General features: G+C 41.5%; 1 protein-coding gene across 1 annotated transcript in view; it reads left to right on the plus strand.

Moving 5' to 3' along the window:
• The window catches only part of LOC124770955 (autophagy-related protein 9A-like), a 155393-nt gene extending 134252 nt beyond the window's left edge, over positions 1-21141 (plus strand). Inside the window, exons 14-16 of the mRNA XM_047249254.1 lie at positions 3421-3631; positions 9668-9889; positions 19799-21141. Of these exons, the coding sequence (XP_047105210.1) occupies positions 3421-3631; positions 9668-9883 (427 nt within the window). The 3' untranslated portion in view covers positions 9884-9889; positions 19799-21141. The remainder of the gene's footprint in view (positions 1-3420; positions 3632-9667; positions 9890-19798) is intronic.
• Positions 21142-21485: the final 344 nt, after the last annotated feature.

Here is a 21485-nt window from a genome sequence, read left to right on the forward strand (position 1 = left end):
TTCCCCGAGGTTGGCTTCTACTAGGTTTTCCATTCGTCTGTAAAGAATTCGTGTTAGTATTTTGCAGCTGTGACTTATTAAGCTGATAGTTCGGTAATTTTCACATCTGTCAACACCTGCTTTCTTTGGGATTGGAATTATTATATTCTTCTTGAAGTCTGAGGGTATTTCGCCTGTTTCATACATCTTGCTCACCAGATGGTAGAGTTTTGTCAGGACTGGCTCTCCCACGGCCGTCAGTAGTTCCAATGGAATATTGTCTACTCCGGGGCCTTGTTTCGACTCAGGTCTTTCAGTGCTCTGTCAAACTCTTCACGCAGTATCGTATCTCCCATTTCATCTTCATCTACATCCTCTTCCATTTCCATAATATTGCCCTCAAGTACATCGCCCTTGTATAGACCCTCTATATACTCCTTCCACCTTTCTGCTTTCCCTTCTTTGCTTAGCACTGGGTTTCCATCTGAGCTCTTGATATTCATACAAGTCGTTCTCTTATCTCCAAAGGTCTCTTTAATTTTCCTGTAGGCGGTATCTATCTTACCCCTAGTGAGATAGGCCTCTACATCTTTACATTTGTCCTCTAGCCATCCCTGCTTAGCCATTTTGCACTTCCTGTCGATCTCATTTTTGAGACGTTTGTATTCCTTTTTGCCTGTTTCACTTACTGCATTTTTATATTTTCTCCTTTCATCAATTAAATTCAATATTTCTTCTGTTACCCAAGGATTTCTACTAGCCCTCGTCTTTTTACCTACTTGATCCTCTGCTGCCTTCACTACTTCATCCCTCAAAGCTACCCATTCTTCTTCTACTGTATTTATTTCCCCCATTCCTGTCAATTGCTCCCTTATGCTCTCCCTGAATCTCTGTACAACCTCTGGTTCTTTTAGTTTATCCAGGTCCCATCTCCTTAAATTCCCACCTTTTTGCAGTTTCTTCAGTTTTAATCTACAGGTCATAACCAATAGATTGTGGTCAGAGTCCACATCTGCCCCTGGAAATGTCTTACAATTTAAAACCTGGTTCCTAAATCTCTGTCTTACCATTATATAATCTATCTGATACCTTTTAGTATCTCCAGGGTTCTTCCATGTATACAACCTTCTTTCATGATCCTTAAACCAAGTGTTAGTTATGATTATATTGTGCTCTGTGCAAGTACTGGCAGTACTTATGTCATTTATAAAATAACAAATATGCCAAAAGGTCATTAGTCACAAAGATAAAGAAAATTGTGATGGTGAGCCACTAAGGGCTGCTCGTTACTTGCATGGTGCAGGTTGCAAAACGGACTAGTCGGAGTAGTCCGTTTTGCAACCTGCACCATGTTGTTGTGGTAGCTCAGTCGGTAGAGCACTTGCTCGTGAAAGTCGAAGGTCCCTAGTTCGAGTCCCGGTCTGGCACACAGTTTTAATCTGCCAGTAAGTTTCACTCAAAAGACTGCTTAGCAGTGGAAAGGTGTTAGGACCAGATGAGATACAGTACCTTTAAGATTCTACAAACGTTATGTGAGAGAACTTGCTCCCCTTCTAACAGTAATTTATCGTAGATTGCTTGAGCAACAAAGGGTACCTAGCGACCGGAAGAAAGCACAGGTCATTCCCATTTTTAAGAAGGGCCATACGACAGATGCGCACAGTTGTTGTCAGTCTGTGGTAGAATTATGGAACACATTTTGTGGTCAACAATTGTGATGTTTTTAGAGATGGACAATCTCCTCTATAAAGTCAACGTGGTTTCTGCAAACAAAGAGCCTGCGAAACTCGGCTACCTCTGTTTCTCCACGAGATCCACAGCACTGTGGGCAACAGTGCTTAGGTTGATGCCGTGTTCCTCGACTTCAGGAAGTCATTTGACACCGTCCCGCACTGCCGTTTAGTGAAAAAATAAGAGCTTATCAAGTATTGGAGCAGCTTTGCAGCTGGATTCAAGACTTCCTTGCTGCTAGAACTGATAAGTGGCGCGGTCTCTGGCAGTTGATCCTGAATGTAAATAAAAGTAACCTGCTGCGCGTGTGTAGAAAAGGAATCCCGTTCTGTAAAAGTACAATATGCATGACAATTTGCTGGGAACAGTGTGTACTGTAAAACATGTAGGTGTAACTATCCAGAGCGATCTTGAGTGGAACAAACACGTAAAGCAAATACTGCGAAAAGCAGTTGCCATGTTCACAGGAAGAATCTTAAACTCATCCACAAAAGAGGTGGTTTACAAGGCACTTGTTTGACCGATTCTTGGGTACTGTTCCTCTATCTGTGATCCCTACCAGGCAGGACTGGTGAAAGAGAGAGAGAAGAGCTAACGAAGAGCGGCGTGTTTTGTCGCATGATCGTGTAGCCGGCGCGAGAGGCTTACGGAGATGCTCAACGAACTTGATTGGCAGACATTACAAGAGATGAGTTGTGCATCAGGAACAGATCTGCTATTGCAACTTGAAGAGAGCACTTTTCAGGAAGCATCGGACAACATATTACTTCCCCCCACATATGTCTCGTGTAATGACCACCGGGAGAAAATTCGAGAAAATGGAGCAAATACAGAGGGTTACCGACAATCAATTTTCCCGTGCGCTATTTGTGAGTGGAACAGGGTTTGAGGCCTCAGTTAGTGGTACAAAAATACCCTCTGCCACACACCATAAGGTAGCTTCCAGAGTATGATGTAGATGGATAGACTGACAGATCAGCTGTTGTGGAATGTGCTTTGCAGCCAGGAAACCACCACATTCATTTTGATAGGACTCTGGTACTGGCAGCCACGAGCAGATACCAAGAAAGGCTGTACAAGAGGCCATAGATATTGTTAAACACCCCAGGAATTTCAGTATGAAGGAGGTGGGTGTGAAATTGAATGACATCTAGAGCCCACTGTCGAAGAAGGTGCTTGAAAGTCTTAGACCGTGGGGTGATAGTAACGGGAGACGACAGCAATTGACGAGGGCCAGTTGTCCCTCGAAAAAGTACTCTGCAGAAGGAGAGGAAACATTGGGTTTTACTGTCGTGGATATCACAACATAATAGTCAGAAATATTTTATTAATTGTGAAATTTCTGGTTGTAAAAATTTACTTTTTACAATTACTTGTCTTTGTTAATGTTATTTTGTTCATAGTAGTCTCCCATTGGACATTATAAATTGTACCAGTGCTTCTTCCAATACCAGAAAACACTTCTGAGACTGACTTACCTTCACGCATTATTTCTGACGGTGTGCTCAGTCTTTGTGCACTACGGAAGCTCAGTGACAGTCCACTCGGAGGACATCACTTATTAATTTTCAACAAACTATTATTCACATTATCGATTCCAGAGTTACTCTATTATGCCGAACTGTAATACTCGTATCGTAGACAGTGTGTAGGTCGACTGCATTCACTCTCGGGAGAACCCGCGGTGACTCGGTCGCTTCCCTTTCACAGCCTGAACCAGCAGGGGCTGTCGATGGGCGCGTCCGTGTTCGGCCCCGCGGGTGAGGCGGCGGCAGTGGCGGCCGCGGCTGCGGCCGTCGGTGGCGGCGGGGGCGGAGCGGCGGGCCCCGAAGACCTGCTTCTGCTGGCGCCGGGGGCGGAGGGCACGGCGGCCGACATGAGCCTCAGCGCGCTCTACCTGCACGAGGTCCACCACCGCCTGGTACGTAAGGCTGCTCACTGCTCGCAATACGGGGTCTATAGAAACGTGCTTCAGGAACTTTACAGGTTTATTCTTGAAATCGACATATTATGAAAATTCATATGAACATGGGTCTGAAAATCCTTTGTTAGGGAAAGGATTTATTCAGGGTGTATAAGCCCCAGGACATCTGGGAAAATCTCTGGAATCTCTTCATCCAGGATGTACCCGAGAATGTCTTACAATTTTGGGAATTTTTCATTATTTTAATTTTCAATTAAACTTCTTTAGTTGTGACTGGCAAGGAAATTGAACAAAGAAAAGGGCAAAATTAGCAGTGTATGCAGCTGGTAACTAGCCTGAGTGAAAATTAAAGTAAGACTGACTGGAATGGTATGAGCTTTGGCCTTACAAAGACTCCCTCTATGATATTGTTCAACTTGATTAATCAATAATAGTTTCCAAATTCTATAGGCCAGAAAGTTTATCTTTTTTGGCTATTAATTTTGTTTGCATATAATTTCTCATGATCAGCATCTATTAAAATATGCAGTACTAATTTATACTAATGCAGTTAGAAATCCTGAGTTTATGACCATGGGATCCATCATATAGTTGTGATTCAGAAAAATCTGGCAGTCAGAAGCGTGTCAAGAAATAACGGAAACCTATGGTAGTTTGGTTATAATTGCTACTGGAAATTTGAACCAGGTCAAATCTTCAATTATGCATACATTTTAAGCTAATTAAGTTTATTGAAAATTGGAAAAATAGTTCTTTAATTTGGAAGTGATCTTCCCTTTCAAATTTATCTATTAGCATGAGACATCCCTACAGCTGGATGGATGAAATATTATAATTGCAATAAATATTGATTGCCATTATTTCTGACAAAACTAATTATCTTGACAGTTCTGATAATTTGTGTGACGTGTGCTTAAAATAGGAAGTTTAACTTTGGAATTTTGAAAAGAAAGTTAGCAAAAAAAAAAAAATTAATATAGACATTAATACATGAAATAGGAGTGCATATAAAGTAAGGTGGTGGGAGCCAATCTAGTTTGTCACACATAGATCCCTTGACCTTGCATTCCATATTTTGCCTTATGTTGTGGAAAGCTCCCGGTGTTTTGCATGTTTAGTCAAATCCATTTTAAATATGGATCCTCCCAGTGGGTACAGAAGTTGACTAAGCTGAGCGTTTTAAATATCTCAAAAGAAAAAACAACCATCTGTTTCAGATCTGGCAATCAGGTGGGCCACACAATGGGTCTCTACTGACCAATCCACCGGTTTAGAAACTGGTTATCAAGATGCTGATAAACTGTCAGTGTAAAGTGAGCTGGAATGCCACAGTGCATAAGCCAAGATTCTCGGATGACATGTTGCTGTACGTCATCGAGTAACTGAAGGAATTGATGTAAGAGAAATTACGGACAAGTTTGTTCAGCGAGACATTGCATAAAGAAATACAGGCGTATGTGACGATCACGAAAGAGTCTGCCCCACACGCCGAGGCTGAACCTCTGTCGGTGTCTGCCCCGTCTTACTTCGTGAGGGTTTTTGTACTCTCACGAGTGATTTTTATGATAATTGGAGATCCCGTGCCACACACTTCTGAAATGAGCCCGTCTCTCGAAAGCGTCAGTGAAGTCGTACAGACATTCTCGCACCCGGTAACTGCCTACCGCGGTTCTGTTCGGCATAAAGCTGACGTGCTGCTTCCGTGTTCCTATCTGCTAGGTCATATTTGTAGTGAATACCAGTCACTTCAGACACTGAATAAATAATTGTGTTGTAATTTAAGTTACCCTACAACAGAACAAATGAACGTACTTTCTATTCTGCTCATTCTTAACCCTATAGTTGATGCTGTGTCTCTTGAGTGACTCTGATTTCCCATAGTTATTGCACGAGTGCCAGTCATCATCCCCTCGTCATCCCTCACCTGCCCTTCGTTTTTAACTTTTGTCCCTTCGTTTCCTCCCAGAGGGAATCCACAGTCCTGTTCACCTCTGCATCAGTCTTACAGCTGAACGTGTACTTAAATTGTAGCACTTGCACGTTCTAGTTCGAGAGCGTTATGGACAGTAGCTCACATCCTGATGGAATACCCACTCATCCTGCCCTGTGCCGACCTCAGTCTTCGAAATTCTACACCACTAACGGTGGCAGGTGATGTACGTACAGTTCACAGGGTTCTTCATTTCCTCCAATAAACTCGAGTTTACTCTCAGATATAATGTTTTAAACTGCAGTTTGGGACAAGGGGCGGGGTAGTTGGGGTCAGTGTGCCTCCCACTGAGTACTGGACCTGGGACACTCGACTCTACTTCCCCCGTCAAAGCCCTGTTTTTTTTAAGTACTCTTGTGAGGACAGGTCCCAGAGGTGGGACTGACTTTCTAAATCATCTTTACAGTGATGAAGACAACATCCCAAGTATCACATTTCACTGTCATTCACCTCAGTGGCCCTCTTTTGCAACTAAAAATTTTGGTAATTCTTTTGTTGACTAGAACCTCAAAACTGTCAATAATTTCATTTTATATATTTGTCCAGCCTGCTGCAATAATTATTTCTATAACTTATTCTGCTTGAATTTCATTTTGTTTATAAACCTCACTTCATATAAATCTTCACCTGCATTATTTTGTCAATAGTGTTTCTGGTGTTTCATAAGAGACAAGTGGGGCAGCAATAGAAAAAGACTAAAGATACAGTTTTGGCACGGTTCTGCAAAAGTTCGTATCCATCTCTACTGCAGATCGGCACTGAAACTGCAGTCGCACCGAGGAATTGTCTCTATTTTCTGAGAACACAGCAACAACAGAGAAAGCCTGAGATACTTCGAGGTTGCTAAAGTTGCAATATTTCTCATCACGTTAGTTTGCAGTTTAGCAGAGTCGCAGACAATCGCTGCTAGAAATTCGTGATTCATTCAGTAACGAATAAAAAGGCTGCACCCAAATTTTAGCAGGTGGGAAGTGCCCCCTGCCCATCTAGCTCACTTTGCAGAAAACTATGTGCACTATGTCTGTTTCAAATAGCATCTAAATAGCATCTCAAAACTATTTAGAAACGTATCACCGTGAACATTCATGTAAACGTGACATTATCAAAAATATAACACAAAAATGACTTTGCCTCTGCTCTACTAACGCACAGCACTGGTAAAGGCAAAGTAACTCATCCAGCCCGTAGAATTGACAGGAAAAAATGTAAACGTGGGGAAAATGCACACGTCATTACTATTTTGTTAATTTATATTCTCGACAAACGAGTACAATCTTCATCAGTGCACACTGTTCTGACAAACTTTCAGCTGAAGACGATAGACTGAATGACCGACGTGGATCTTCTTAGAGTTTCCGTTCATTTATGGTCAATTCTAGCTATGTGCACTGTGTACTAATACAGGACAGGCAAAGTGAATTTTGAGTTAAATTTTTAATGATGTCATGTTTATGTGAATGATGCGCCTGTTACGTCCCGCAGTTTGCTGTAACTCTGCTACAAGTGTCACGTTTCTTAAACGAGTGAGAAATTCTGGAAGCTCGAGAGGAAGAATTCGACAATTATGGATAGGATGGAGAAATATCCGACTGGAAACAGTCTGAAGAAGATTAATATTCAGATACTCTGCAGTCATCTCCAATTTTTTGTCACTAATATTGCTGCTACAGACACCGCTGCTGTAATTACCATCTGCTTCTGTTTAATTTGTCTTAATCTCGTCTTTCGTGCAGAAGAATCTAACAATAAAGCATCATCCAACATGGGGTTAGAAGATTTTTTGGAGAAGATGAGACAATTTACCAGCTAAACAGGCAGGAAAGAAACAAACTGGTATTTCCCCAGTTGCAGCATACCCCTTGCATGCCAGCATACTTCACACTTTTCAATACAAAAGTGAATTTCATGTGAGACTGCTCGAGAACTCACCTCCGGGATTTTTTTAAAATTCTCTCTCTCCTTTTTTTTAAGGAAAATTATGCTTCCTTTCAACATAATTTTAAAATTTGAGATCTGTCAAAGAACTGAAGTAAAGCTTTTTACGCGCAAAAGGCTTCAAAGTAGCTGGACTTCAAAAATAGAACCCTTTTCTGTGCTAGAAGACACGGGAAAAAGATGTGACATTTGTACCGTCGATTGCCTGTGTAAGCTGTCACAGAAGTAACTCCATCTGATATTTTAGGCAGTGGAAAGTTGCGCAATAGTGTTACAATTTGGAGAGATGAGCATTACCTCGGTGTTGTACTGGGTGCGTAAAGTTGATTCCGTTGGTGAAGTTGAGGATTGTTTTGGGAAGTTTCCCACGTTCATCTAATCATACATTGGTTTTGGACTACGCTTTACTTAATGAGCCCACAAAAAAGGTAGCGTTCGAAACAGATTTTGTTCAACTTCAGTTAAGCCAAATCTCAATAAAAAATACGAGTCATGAAAGTAATACAACAAATCTATTACTGTGAAAAGATGCAAAATTTTATAAGCTGAGTGTTACTGATTACATCAAAGTTGAATAGGCCTTTTTTAAAAGTTTATCCCCCTGTTCTCCTTTTCAGAGTCATGCATGTATGGCATTTTTCTTGATGTCCAGCAGGATTCTCTAATACTTTCTTTTTTTTCCTATTTGGCTTGCCAGACTTAGAAAATAACGACAGGATGAATGTTATATCTTGAGTATGGAAGAAAATTTATTTCAGTTTACCTCTTTGTGTCGTGAGTTTCCACAATTGTGCAAACTAAGATCAAAGGATTAAATGGACAAAAATCAAATACTACATGTGTCTGATTTTTTTCCGATTCAAAACAAAGAAAAAATATGGAATATTCTACACATTATGTTCAAGGGAGAGAGCAGCAAAATAGTATTTTCTTTTAATACCTCATTTATTGCGTCATATGTTTCCATAATGTCACTCATATTTGAGATCTGCTGCAGTAGACATAAATCTCAAAGCTGTAATTGTTGAGAAAACTAGAATAAATTTTTGCATAACTGTGTCTTCTTTCTCAATGTTAGGATAAAGTAATACCAACAAGTTCATCTATATCTACATGGCTTCTCTGCAATTAACGTTTAAGTTCATCGGACCACTTTCAGTCTATTTTTTCTGCCATTCCATTCTCAGTCAGCACGGGAAAAAAGGAACACTTAAATCTTTCCGTGTGAGCTCTGATTTCTCTTGTTTGATTACGATGATGATTTCTTCCTATGTAGGTGGACATCAGCAAAATACTTTCACATTCATAGGAGGAAGTTAGTGATCAAAATTTCACAAAAAGATCGTGCCGCACTGAAATATGGCTCTGGTTTGATGATAGCCAACCTAGCCCCTGTAACTCTCTCTCCCCTATTTCATGATAATACAAAATAAGCTCCCCTTCTATGAACTTTCTTTGATCTCCTCTATCAATCTTATCTGGTAAGGATCCCATACTGCATGGGAATATTATAGAAGAAGACGGACAAGTGTAGAGTAGGCAGGCCTTTTAGTAGCCAAGTTGTATGATCTAAGTGTTCTGCCAATAAAACAGTCATTTATTCGCCTCCCCTACAACACTTCCTGTGCGACAATTCCAATTTAAGTTGTAGTAATAGTAATCTCTACATTTTTAGTCGAACTGACAGCCTTCAGATTTGCGCGACTTATTATGTAACAGTAAAAGTTATTAAGAGTTCATTTAGAGAAAGTTTATGTAATCAGATATGAATGTAATATTTTCTTAAGCAGAGTTTCCTGGTTATATTTATCTTTCAATTTTAGCTGTTCCCTGGCCCAGCATTTCGTTTTCTTTTTCCCCTTTCACACAGTGCTAAGCTCAGTGTGAGAAATGCTCTGTCTGCACCGGTGGCCATTTCAATTAGTGTCGGAATACTTTCCCACACGACACGCGAATAGAGAGAGCTGCTTCGAAATTGAGGTTCAGTTTGATAAACTCTATACAGAGGTCATAGAGTAACACAAAAATTGCCGTCAAGCGTTCTAAATGAGTATCGAAGAGCACTTCTTACAAACGGACCAGTGTAGTGTTCATTCGTATGCCCGCAGGTGCACCAGGGAGGTCGACTAGAGGCGGCAGTCGGTGTCGGCGGTGGAGGTGGGGGACCGGCCTCCGGCACGGTGGGGGTGGGGGCCGGAGAAGGTTACCAGCAGAGCAGCGCGCCCGACCTCTGGACGACGCACTCCCCACGCAGCGTCGAGACCACCCCGCTGCTGGACCCGGGCAGTCGCGGGCACCTCCACGGCCACGGACCTCCTTCGTAGTACCGGGTATGGCGAACGTCACCAGTTTCCCGCCACCGGCTTCCTCTTCCGTGCCGAGGTCCTCACCTCAGAATAGCACTCGCACCGCACGTCTTCTACAACTCCCTCTAACACCATTGAAATTATTTCTTGATGTCTTAACACAAGTACTATCATCATTTTGTTTCTTCTTTTCCGTATTTCCACGTGGTCTTTGCTTCACCAATTCTACAGAGTATCTCCTGCTTCCTTACCATATCAGTCCACCTAATTTTCAAAATCCTTCTATAGCATCACACCTTCTCTTCAGTTCACTTTCCTGGTTTTCACACAGTCAGTAATTCACTTCCACACGTACATCATCAGATATTTCTTCCTCAAATTAAGCCCTCTGTTTTATGCTGATAGGCCTCTTTTTGCCAGGAATGTCCTCTTTGCCTGTGCTAGTCCACTTTTTATTTTCTCGTACATTCGTAGTCCTGTGTTCTTTATTTCTGATGTAGCAGAATTCTATAACTTCGTATTCCCCAATTTTGACGTTAAATTTATCACTAATCCGCTTCTGCTTCTCCTCATTACTTCGGTCTGCCTTCAATTTACTCTGTCCGTATTCTGTACTTGTCAGAAAGTTCATTCCGTTCAACAGGTCTCGTAATTCTTCTTCGCTTTCACTGAGGACAACAATGACATCAGTGAATATTATCTGAGATAACCTTTCACCATGAATTTTAATCACATTCTCAAACCTGCCTTTTAGTTCCACAGTTGCTTCTTTGACGTGTAGATTGAACAGTAGGAGCAAAATGCATTCGTGTCTTCTACCCTCTTTTATCTGAGCACTTCATTCTCGGTCTTCCATTCTTATTGTTCCCTCTCAGTTGTTTCAATTATTGTACAAGGTGCATCCGAGCTATACCATCTCCAATTACTCCTCCTAAATACTGGAAACAGATATAAATATGCAGTTTGTTTTAAAATACGTGTGCACTTGTTGAGAGTTTGTGACGAGTCTGCGGCATTGTATAGCGCGCTGAACTCTAGCGGTAAAATGAGGTCAGTTTTTGATACTTAAAATGACGAAAAATGTCCTCCAGCTGGGCACTGCAGACGACAAGGCTTCGCATCTGACATTTTGTCGTGCAATGTTGACGCATGACGACGGCAGGAATGGAACTCCCTATTTGTCGAGGGTGACGGTGGATGAGATGTGGATACAATTATCCTGTGTGACTACAGAATTACAGCATCATCATCGTCAAAAATGTGTAAGACTGCAGAGAGATTGCCTCTAGAAGAGACACAAGTTTTTTTTTTTTTTTTTTATGATTAGCTTGTGAGGGAAAAAATCACATGTTATGACTTGAACACACACCTTATATTAACCACCTTTCCCTACAGCTTGCTTACATTTTTCTGAGAATTTTGAACAGTTGCACCAGTTTACGTTGTCAAATGCTTTTTTCGAGGTTGCGACACATCCTGTGAATGTGTTGCGATTTTTCGTGAGCCTTGTTTGTTTTATTGTTGGCGACATCAGAACTACCTCCCTGGCGCTTTTACCTTTCCTAAAACTAAACTGATCTTCATTTACCAATACTTAGTTACCTTTACAATTTATCTGTGTGTTATTTATTCTTGTCAGTATGCTTTATGCAAAAGTCGTTAACCTGATCGAACAACAGCTTTCGTGCTTGTCTGGCCTGTTTCTCCAGAATTGTGAAGACTATATTTTTCCAAAAGTCGATTGACAAACTGCCCAACAAAATACAGACCGACATCAATAAAAGAAGCACTACAAAAAAGAAGCTGTTGACTTATAAATTTTCACGAACAATTCCTACTTTGGAATCGCATCACAAAAAATTCAAAAATTTCTGTCGTATTTAGAAATACCAATATAAAAATATCTTTCTCCGCAAACAACAAACTTCGACACCACTTGTCTCGCACTGTAAACCCCGATAACGGAACACAGACAGGGTGTATACTCCCCGGGAAATCTGGGAAGAAGCCGGGAATTTTTTTCATCTGATAGAAAACTGGGAATTTTTCATTGTTCTATACTTTCTAGTTTTTGTAGTTTTGACTGGTAAAAACTGATACTCTGGAAGATACTTTAGCCCACTACTGCAGAATAATACTGCGTCAATAAAACATAAACGAGGGAAAAAACCAAAATAAAACTTAAGTAACAAAGGAAATGGCTATTTACAACACAATGCATGGGCAAGCATCTGCCAACAGCAAAATGTGTCAAAGGTTATAGGAAGAACACTATGCACTACTTCTTAACAATAAACAGTTTCCAATGAGCGTGATGTCACAACAGTTTAGATTACGTTCGTTTGAGCAGTTGCCAGCGGGTCACACACACATGCGCTGTTGAGTCACGTGTGAGCAGTACCTTCTCTCCCATCTGGCTGCGTGAAGTGTGGCTGTTAGCCGTTATCAGCAGTAGCAACAAGCAGCCAGATGCTACCCGGGAAAATTTTTCTGTCGCACCTAAGCTGCCAGATTTGCGTGTGCGCAGAGCAGTCTGAGTTGTAGTGGGTAGGGGGTAGTCTCCACATAACCCGTGTTTACATTTAATGATTTTGCTGTTTCCTCTTTGTTTACAGCTCTCACATCAAATGAAAACAAAATGGATTCCTGTAGCCCGGAGCTAGCAAGTGAATTAAAATACATTCACATAGTCATGGAAGGCTAAAATAAGATATAGTTTCAGTTTTCTTATTTTATTTTATCTCCAGGTTTTTGGCAGTGGGGCCTTAATTGCCTTGTAGAACAATGAAGTTGTTTTTGTGAATTTCCTAAAGAAATTTGGCTTGTATTCATCTTTTGTCCAGAGACAGTCAGTTTGTTTGAAATACTAATGGTTAGTGTGAACTGTTTGCTGAATTCAGAGTGCACATTTTTATCTTGTGGCATGTATGGCATTATGCCATAAAAAAGAACCAAACATGAAATAATACTGTACTGGCACTCCAAGAAAACTTGCATCCTGAAAACCACACTGAAAATCTTAATATCATGTTTGGGCCTGAATCTGGACATACGAATGTGCACTTTCAGCCAAATTATGCATTTTAGTTTGGTTTACGAAATTTTGATGCTCTTGGTGTATCCTCTGATGTCCTTTTTCATTTATGATGTAATTTAGAGCTCTTAATGCTATATACGTTCAAACATACATGTCATACATGTCATCGTAGCTGCGCATGCACAGCAACACCGTTTTCTGGTGCTCTCTGACAATTGCTGAAAAGAATTCTAACCGGTCACAGAAAAATGTTGTGAATGGTGTTTTGAAAAGTGTTACTGTCAAAGTAGATTTCATTTCACGCAAGATGAGTTACATTACGTGTGCGAATGTGCTCTCAATTTCTGAAATCGTAGAGCATTTGATTCCAATTTAAAGCTTAACAAGGTGAGGGCAAGCCACGTAGAAGAATTTTGAGCCCAGAAGACCAGACATTTATGTCATTATTTAAAATTTTGCTGGCACATTTGACCAGACATTTATGTCATTATTTAAAATTTTGCTGGCACATTTGACTGACGTATTAAGCTTAGCTTTTCTTGTAGCTGTACTATGTATATTAATGTAAACCATTAATTTTTCCTATTTGTGTGTTCGCGCTGCTTAACAGTGATGTTGCTATTGGCTGACTACGTCACGTGTCCTATGCTCTGAATATGTGCTGTAATCAACTTGTGAGATCATGTGACATGAGCTATGGTTGGCTTACAAAAGCCCACCGCAATCTCAGTTTCAATACTTTCGACACTAACGTGCTGTGTTTGGTGGAATTCGAATATGTACTTTCATAATATGAAAATATGCAGCGTACATGTTGCAGTACGTCAAAGATCTTTCCAAAACGTGGTTTTTTGTACTTCCCCCCTCCCCCCCTCAGCGTATACGTGCTGACAGAGAAATATGTAAATTACAGTGAAATAGCCGCCCTGCGTCGTACGTAGTCAAAATCGCAGGAAAACTCTGTACACAACCCAAAGAGTAGGCTCAAGCACTTTGATAAATCCTCAGTAGCTAACCACGTATATCTAAGTAGACACTGTAATGGAATATTTGATATGTAGAGGAAACAGAATTTTACTGAACTACTCAATACACCGCCCAAACACAACTGTCCGCTATTTTATTCCCCTTCAAAACTCAAAATGGGGTCATCACACTTGTTAGCATAAACACACATAACAAATAATCACAAAAATAAACTTCTCACACTTAAACAGGCAATGTATCATAGTAAAATCATACCAAATGTAGACTCAAAATTCCTCAGTACTGGAAGCAGTGATTTTGCTACTTCCAGTAAATCTTGAATGTTGTGGACTATTCCACATCTACTCATCTAGAAATACCATATGTGACTTTGCTGGGTGATTTAAGATAGTTCCCTGGTGTATCCACATTAATATAAGAAAACTTTTTATGTTCAGATCAGTTGCACTATGTTCATAAATTTTGTAACCAGACGCCAGTACCTGGGATATCTGCTTCACGTAGCAGTTAAACTAACCTTTGTCCACTTTGTCATTACTTAACATCCAAAATGTACCTGTGTCAAGAACCTTCACACAGTTGGCAAGATGATCATCTCGTGGCAAAATTTACAGAGAGATAAAATCCTGCAGAACATAAATACCATACATTACATAAAGAACTTGAAAATGTGAAGGAGAAATTCCACAAGGAAAAAATTACATTTATGTTTGCATAATGAATTTTTAAATTTGTAGCTTCTCAAATACTTCTTACTGTAATGTGAGGAGCATTCAATAAGTAATGCCACATCGGTTTTTTTCCCCCCCTCGGCCAGTTTCAATTGAAAAAATTCAGAATTTGCTGTGGGACATCTTGGAATGTTCCTACTTCGCCCTTAGTTTCACATAGTTCCAAGAGCTAGTGGCACTATACATTGCCTCCAAAGTGACATCTGTAACGGAGTTGCTTTCCGAGTAGAGAGCTGTCGTTGAGCTTCTTTTTGCAAAAAACCGGCGCATCGCCGACATTCGTGGGCACTCGCAGAATGTCTGTGGAGAGCTGACAGTGAAGGAGAGCACGGCGAGTCGTCGGGTGAGGCACCTGTCATTGTCACGGCGAGGTCACGCTAATCTGTCAGATCTGCTGCTCTCTCGCCAGCCGCACGCAGCTTTGACTCTTGCAATGCATTTGTCACCATAAAAATGCAGACAAACTTCTCCTTCTCCGTAACGACGCGAGGCCTCGCACACGTTCGTGCAACTGAGAGCAGCTCACAGTAATTAATTGTACTGTCCCTCCCGGCCACCCTACGGCCCAAATCTCTCATCTTCTGACTTCCATCTGTTTGGGTCAGAGAAGGATGCACTCTGCGGGAAGCGGAGGAGGTTATTAGTACAGCGAGATATTGGCTCAGACGTCGACCAGTAGAGTAGTACTGTGCAGGCGTAAAGGCTCTCCCGGTAAGGTGGTGTAAGGCCATTGCTTTGAATGGAGATTGTGTTGCAAGATAGGTTCTCATAGTCGAAAGACTGGGGAATTATATGGTGTATTGGAACCCTGAATAAAACTAACCTGCTTTCACAAAAATCTTGCATTAGTTTTTGAACATACTTCATACGTATACTTCTTTATACATCTTCACATTATTTTAAAAGCATGAAAAATAGATTTTATAAATAGTATGCAAAAAAAAATTAATTCCAGTAATATGCATATTCATACAGTTATATATACTCAAGCTCATAAATTAAGGATAATGGTAGAATGTGGTGCCACACAACGTGGCACTAGACAAAACTGGCGCTAATAGCTTAGGCACACAGGGGACACACACGACACAGAAAGTCCACGGTATTGGTCATAAGCTGAGAAAACCGTCCTGATACACATGTGCTACAAAACGCCACTGTTTCCTGCGCATGTACCCCGACATCAGTAAGGGATATGATCACCGTGCACACGTACACGGGCGGCACAACGGGTTGGCATACTCTGGATCAAGTGGTCGAGCTGCTGCTGGGGTATAGCCTCCCATTCTTGCACCAGTGCCTCTTGGAGCTCCTGAAGTGTCGTAGGGGTTTGAAGACGTGCAGCGACACGTTGACCGAGAGCATCCCAGACGTGGTCGATGGGGTCTAGGTCTGGAGAACAGGCAGGCCACTCCATTCTGTTTCGAGGTACTCCTCCACGATGGCAGCTCGGTGGGGCCGTGCGTTATCATCCGTCAGGAGGAAGGTGGTACCCACTGCACCCCTGTAAAGGCAGACATACTGGTGCAAAATGATGTCCTGATACACCTGACCTATTACAGTTCCTCTCTCAAAGACATGCAGGGGTGTATGTGCACCAATCATAATCCCACCCTACACACCACAACCTCCGTACAGGTCCCTTTCGAGGACATTAAGGGGTCAGTATCTGGTTCCTGGTTCACCCCAGATGAAAAAACAGCGAGAATCGCTGTTAAAACTATACCTGGACTTGTCCGTGAACATAACCTGGGACCACTGTTCCAATGACAGTGTACTTTGTTCTTGACACCAGGCTTTACGGGCTCTCCTGTGACCAGGGCTCAGCGGAATGCACCTCGCAGGTCTCCGGGCAAATAAACCGTGCCTGTTCAGTCATCTGTAAACTGTGTGTCTGGAGACAACTGTCCCAGTGGCTGCAGTAAGGTCCCGAGCGAGGCTACCTGCAGTACTCCGTGACCGTCTGCGGGCACTGACGGTGAGATATCGGTCTTCTTGTGGTGTTGTACACTGTGGACGTCCTGTACTGTAGTGCCTGGACACGTTTCCTGTCTGCTGGAATCGTTGCCATAATCTTGAGATCACACTTTGTGGCACACGGAGGGCCCACGCCACGACCTGCTGTGTTTGACCGGCCTCCAGTCCCCAAAGTATTCTGCCCGTCATAACGTCATCAATATGTGTTCTTTCAGCCATTTTACACACACAGTCACCATTAGCACGTCTGAAAATGTCTGCACACTTACTCACTGCTCTGTACTCTGATATGCACCAACACACCTCTGCGTACGTGGACTGCTGCCAGCACCACCGTGTGACGACCGCAGGTCAAATGCAATGCACGGTCATACCCCGAGGTGATTTAAACCCGCAAACTGCCCACCAGAGTGTTGTCTCATCATGTATCATCATTATCCTTAATATATGAGCATGAGTGTAATTACTTCATCCCAGAGGCACTTCTTATAATCATGTGACATACAGTCAGATCACAAACTTATCTCAAGCATTGCTGTAAATACATATCACTTGACATAATTAATGTGAACTACCACAATTCAGAATCAAGAATACTAACACTGGTATCACCATCACCACCACCACGATCGTCATCTGTATCACCACCATACTTCAATATTATATATACTTCATATCAACATTCATGATCATCATCATCATCATCATCATCATCATCATCAGACTCCCATTATAAAAATCATTCTGAACGCAGGGTATTCATATTCATTTCATAAGGCCAAAAGCTTACTTACTGACAGTCTTTCTATTGTGTCTATCAGCGGCTCAGCATCTCCACTATATGGTGAGTAGCAACTATCCTTTTCATACCATTGTCATAACTGTGTAGTATGTATTACAAACTTTCGCCTTCTTATTGTAAGCATTTTCAACATTATTCCAGTTTACTCAAACAGTTCTCATATAAAACGTAGGTCTCAAAATTTCATTACTTGCCTGGTCTTGTACACAACCTCCTTTCTCGAATCACCTTTCATTTCAGTGTGTAATCGAAATAACAAAGTCGTCAAAATACTTGAAATTCCCGTTGCAAGTTGTCTACTCGCAACATTATTAGTAATGCTTCAGTTTCCCCATTAATAATCGTATTACATTTGGTGGCTACAGCCCTACAATATGACAATAAATGAACAAGCTTCACTTGCTGCCTCCAATTCCTGAACTATGAACATATCCACATTCTTTTAAACAACTCATAGTATTTCCCATATATACCTTAATGTCATTGATAAAGCATAATAATTTCCTAAATTCAGTCGCTATTCAAACATATAAACACCTTTGACCCCTGACAGAACAGAAATACAAAATATACTGTCATTACTTTGTGAAGTATTCTCAAATTAGAAACAATTAATTACAGCTTCCATTTCATAAGAACAAGAAGAATTTTTGCTTTTCAGCAATACTTGTAAATAAATTCTCCATGTTATTGTGAGGTTTAAATTCTCCATGTTATTGTGAGGTTATTTTCAATAAATTTTAGCATGTCAACACTTACTACTTATCAGAGTGGGGACAGAGTGGCAGAAAAAGGCACACAGAAGAGAAGGAGAACGATGAAGCACATAAGAACAAAGAACAGGGAAACAGTACCACATACTACACAGCTCGCGGCGCCAATTTGCCTTACCGTTGCCATCTGCGCAATCTGTTGTTACCGAGGACATAATTTGATTGTGTGTAATACCTCTGCATTTCACTGCGAAACAATTACACAAAATGCAGCAGTGACACACTGACATTTCCTTTTAACACTTTTCTTTGTAACCTTATAATGTAAACATACTACCTACAGCTTTGGCCATACATACACACATTTCCTCACATTGACATTCCCAGCTTTTCTCGTATGCTTACACAAATAGTAATGATGTCCAGTACCGGTAACATTAAATAGAAATTTGTCATTACAAGACAGACTCAACATCGTGAAACTCCCCTTTTTTTCTCCCAACAGATACTTTTGACGTACAAATCTTCCCGTTCATTTTTGTTCTTCTTTGGTACTGTTTTGTATAGTGTGGCATTTGTTTTTTAATGCGTGTTATGTTATGTTACATTATTGTTACTTTAAACAACAAGTAAGTCTACATTTGGTATGGTTTATTTAACAACAGAAATATTTGTCTTTAATTTAGCATTTTTACTTGAAACTTTGTTTTGAATATTGTCACTGCCTCCGATTCTCACCACTATTGTCTGTTAAATCTAAAGCATGTAATTTATCGAGTCACATATTTTCTTTGTCCCATATATCGGATGTATTCTTACTCATTTTATTCGTACTAATTATCCTGTTTATTTTCTTTTAGTTCATACTTCTGCAGTAATATTTTGTTCCATACATTTATTAGTCATGTTATCTTCATGCTTTATCATTTTATGTGACTTTTCATAAGTTAACCCCCCCCCCCCAAATGCATTGCCCATATGCGTGGTGGGGCAAATGAAAGTGACCCCGAGAACAAACTTCCGGATACAAAGAAACATGGCAGAAGAAAAGATATACAGTACTACCCTGACTGTAGCGGATGTTGAAAGTTGGCACTTTTGGGCTCTGGTCAGCAAGTTGCCGAAGCTAGATCGTAACTGAACTGCTGGTATCGCTAAAGTCTCATCTGAAATGTTCTGCTGCAGTTGTGGGAAGGCTACGAGTGTCATTGCAATACACCTCGGACTCGGAGCTCCCCACACGAAGTAATCGCACACTGACAGATCGGGTGACCGGAGTGGCCAGCTAGGGCCACTACCAGACTGACCCCTGCTAACGACTCTGTCAGGAGTCGTACGGGCAGTCGTTCCACGGTGTCGGGAGTATCTGTAGGTTTTTTCCTCTTCCGTTAATGCTGCCAGTCGTATCCACTCATCTGGGCCACTTTTATTTGCCCCATCTCGTACTTACTGACGTTCTCATTTGCTACCGAAAGCTGCTCGCATCATTTGCCTGCTATTTCCTCAGCAAACAGCTTTCCACTTCTACGTTTACCATTACTGCCCGTATTAAATGACTTTGAGAAACATTCTGTGTACATTTTTTGTGATGGGCTCATGCTCCCCATGATAACCCCCCCCCCCCCCCTCCCAGCCCACCTCCCTCCGTCTCCTCTCCCCTGTACATGAAGTTATTCTACATTTCAGGCACTGCAGGACGTGTAGACGGTCTTCCTCCGAGGCCTCGGAAGTCACAGATTGCGGAGGTCCCGCCCTACGTGGCTGCAGGGCGTGCTCCACACCTCCGCCTCCCGCTTTGGTGCTGTCGGACGCACTGCCGCCGCGGTCTGCAGGTCGACGGCACCTCTCTGTCTGCTGCCCGACGGGTCGAACCGGTGGCAACTGGTGTGTGGGAGCCAATTACAGAGTTGTGGTAGAAGTGGGGACAACCCGTGTTTGGAAACTTAAAAAACTGTAAAGCTTCGAGTGACAATTTTTATCCCGACTGCCAGCTTATTTGCCCATCCGTGTCTCGAGAAAAACTCTTCTCGTCTCACGGGTGACACAAATAATTATTATTTTCTTTTCTGTAGATACACCCACATAAACTGTGTACAGATGTCGTTTCAAAGTTTTCCTCTCCAGCAAATGCGTGTAAAATTGTCTCGGTGTTCTGTCCGTATCGCACATTCGAGGTAGAGCTGGAGCTTCTGGAGATATTTGCTGTCTCCTCTCTTGGAAGCTGGAGAGACACTGAATGGAGTAAATCTTTCTCCCCTGTGCCCTCAAGTCAGGATTACAGAATGGAAGCAATACAGGCTGATCGCACCCAGTACTACATCTTTCCTGTGAAACTTTCTACTTCTGACGTTCTGCGTACGGTCCGTGTCTAGTGCCACTGTAGCTGATTTCCCTGTTAAAATTATTACTTCACATCTGAATTTGTATCGGTCTGTTGTTGTAGACTTCCAGTAAGATGAAGCACGAGAGGAGATCTTTTGTTCCATTGAGGATATGAAGATCTTATCTTGTGCTTCACCATACTCTATAACAAAAAAGGTTGTAGGAATTTGGATGTGACCCAGTAAATTTAACAGAGACCTCAGTGAAATGTGGTATTGGGCACTATAAACAGAGCATCATCATCAGGTTTTCTGCCTATTAACACGTTCCTGAAAGCATTGCAGTCTCCATATGATCCTGTTCCAGAGTAAGTGGTTTTGTAGTCTGAGACTTCCTCTTTCACTTCATCAGGCATTTTTAGCCTTCTCCTTTCTATCTTCTCGTGTCCTTCTGCTGCACTTCTGATAACTATCGAGAGAATGCCCTTTTCCTTGCAGTGTCGCCCCACCCAGTCTGCATTACTTTTCTCAATTGGGTTTAGTAGAGTTCTTTGTTCTTTTAGCCTTTCCATTAATTTACTGTTCCTCACTTCACACATACATTTTATTTTCACTATTCTCCTCCAAATTCATATCATGAATGTTTCAGTTTTGTCTCTTTCATTCTTCTTCAGTGTCCAGCTTTCCCCTAACACAAAAGAAAAGCTCCAAAAAAAAAAACATTTTACTGGTATTTTTGTGCTTAATATTTTGCCTCATAATGTCAGAGATATTATCAGAGGGTTGAGGCTGAGATACTGGTTACAAATTAATTGAACTCTGCAAGTTGAACTGTTTATAAGTACCAGTGCAATGGTCAGGTCGTGAAATTCGGCTGCTTCCCCGAGGTCGCGGCATCTCGCGGACTGTGTATTTAGGAGCTTGGGGTGGGGAAGAACTAGCACTGTTTGTTTTATTTAGCACTCAGTCCCACAATGTGGCTAACATCAATGCTTATTCTTTTCTGTTAAAACTGTCTTTTTTTGTTTTGAATTTTAATGGCCCCTCTGCTC

Source organism: Schistocerca piceifrons, unplaced genomic scaffold (genome assembly GCF_021461385.2).
Source record: "Schistocerca piceifrons isolate TAMUIC-IGC-003096 unplaced genomic scaffold, iqSchPice1.1 HiC_scaffold_847, whole genome shotgun sequence".
Classification (NCBI taxonomy): domain Eukaryota; kingdom Metazoa; phylum Arthropoda; class Insecta; order Orthoptera; family Acrididae; genus Schistocerca; species Schistocerca piceifrons.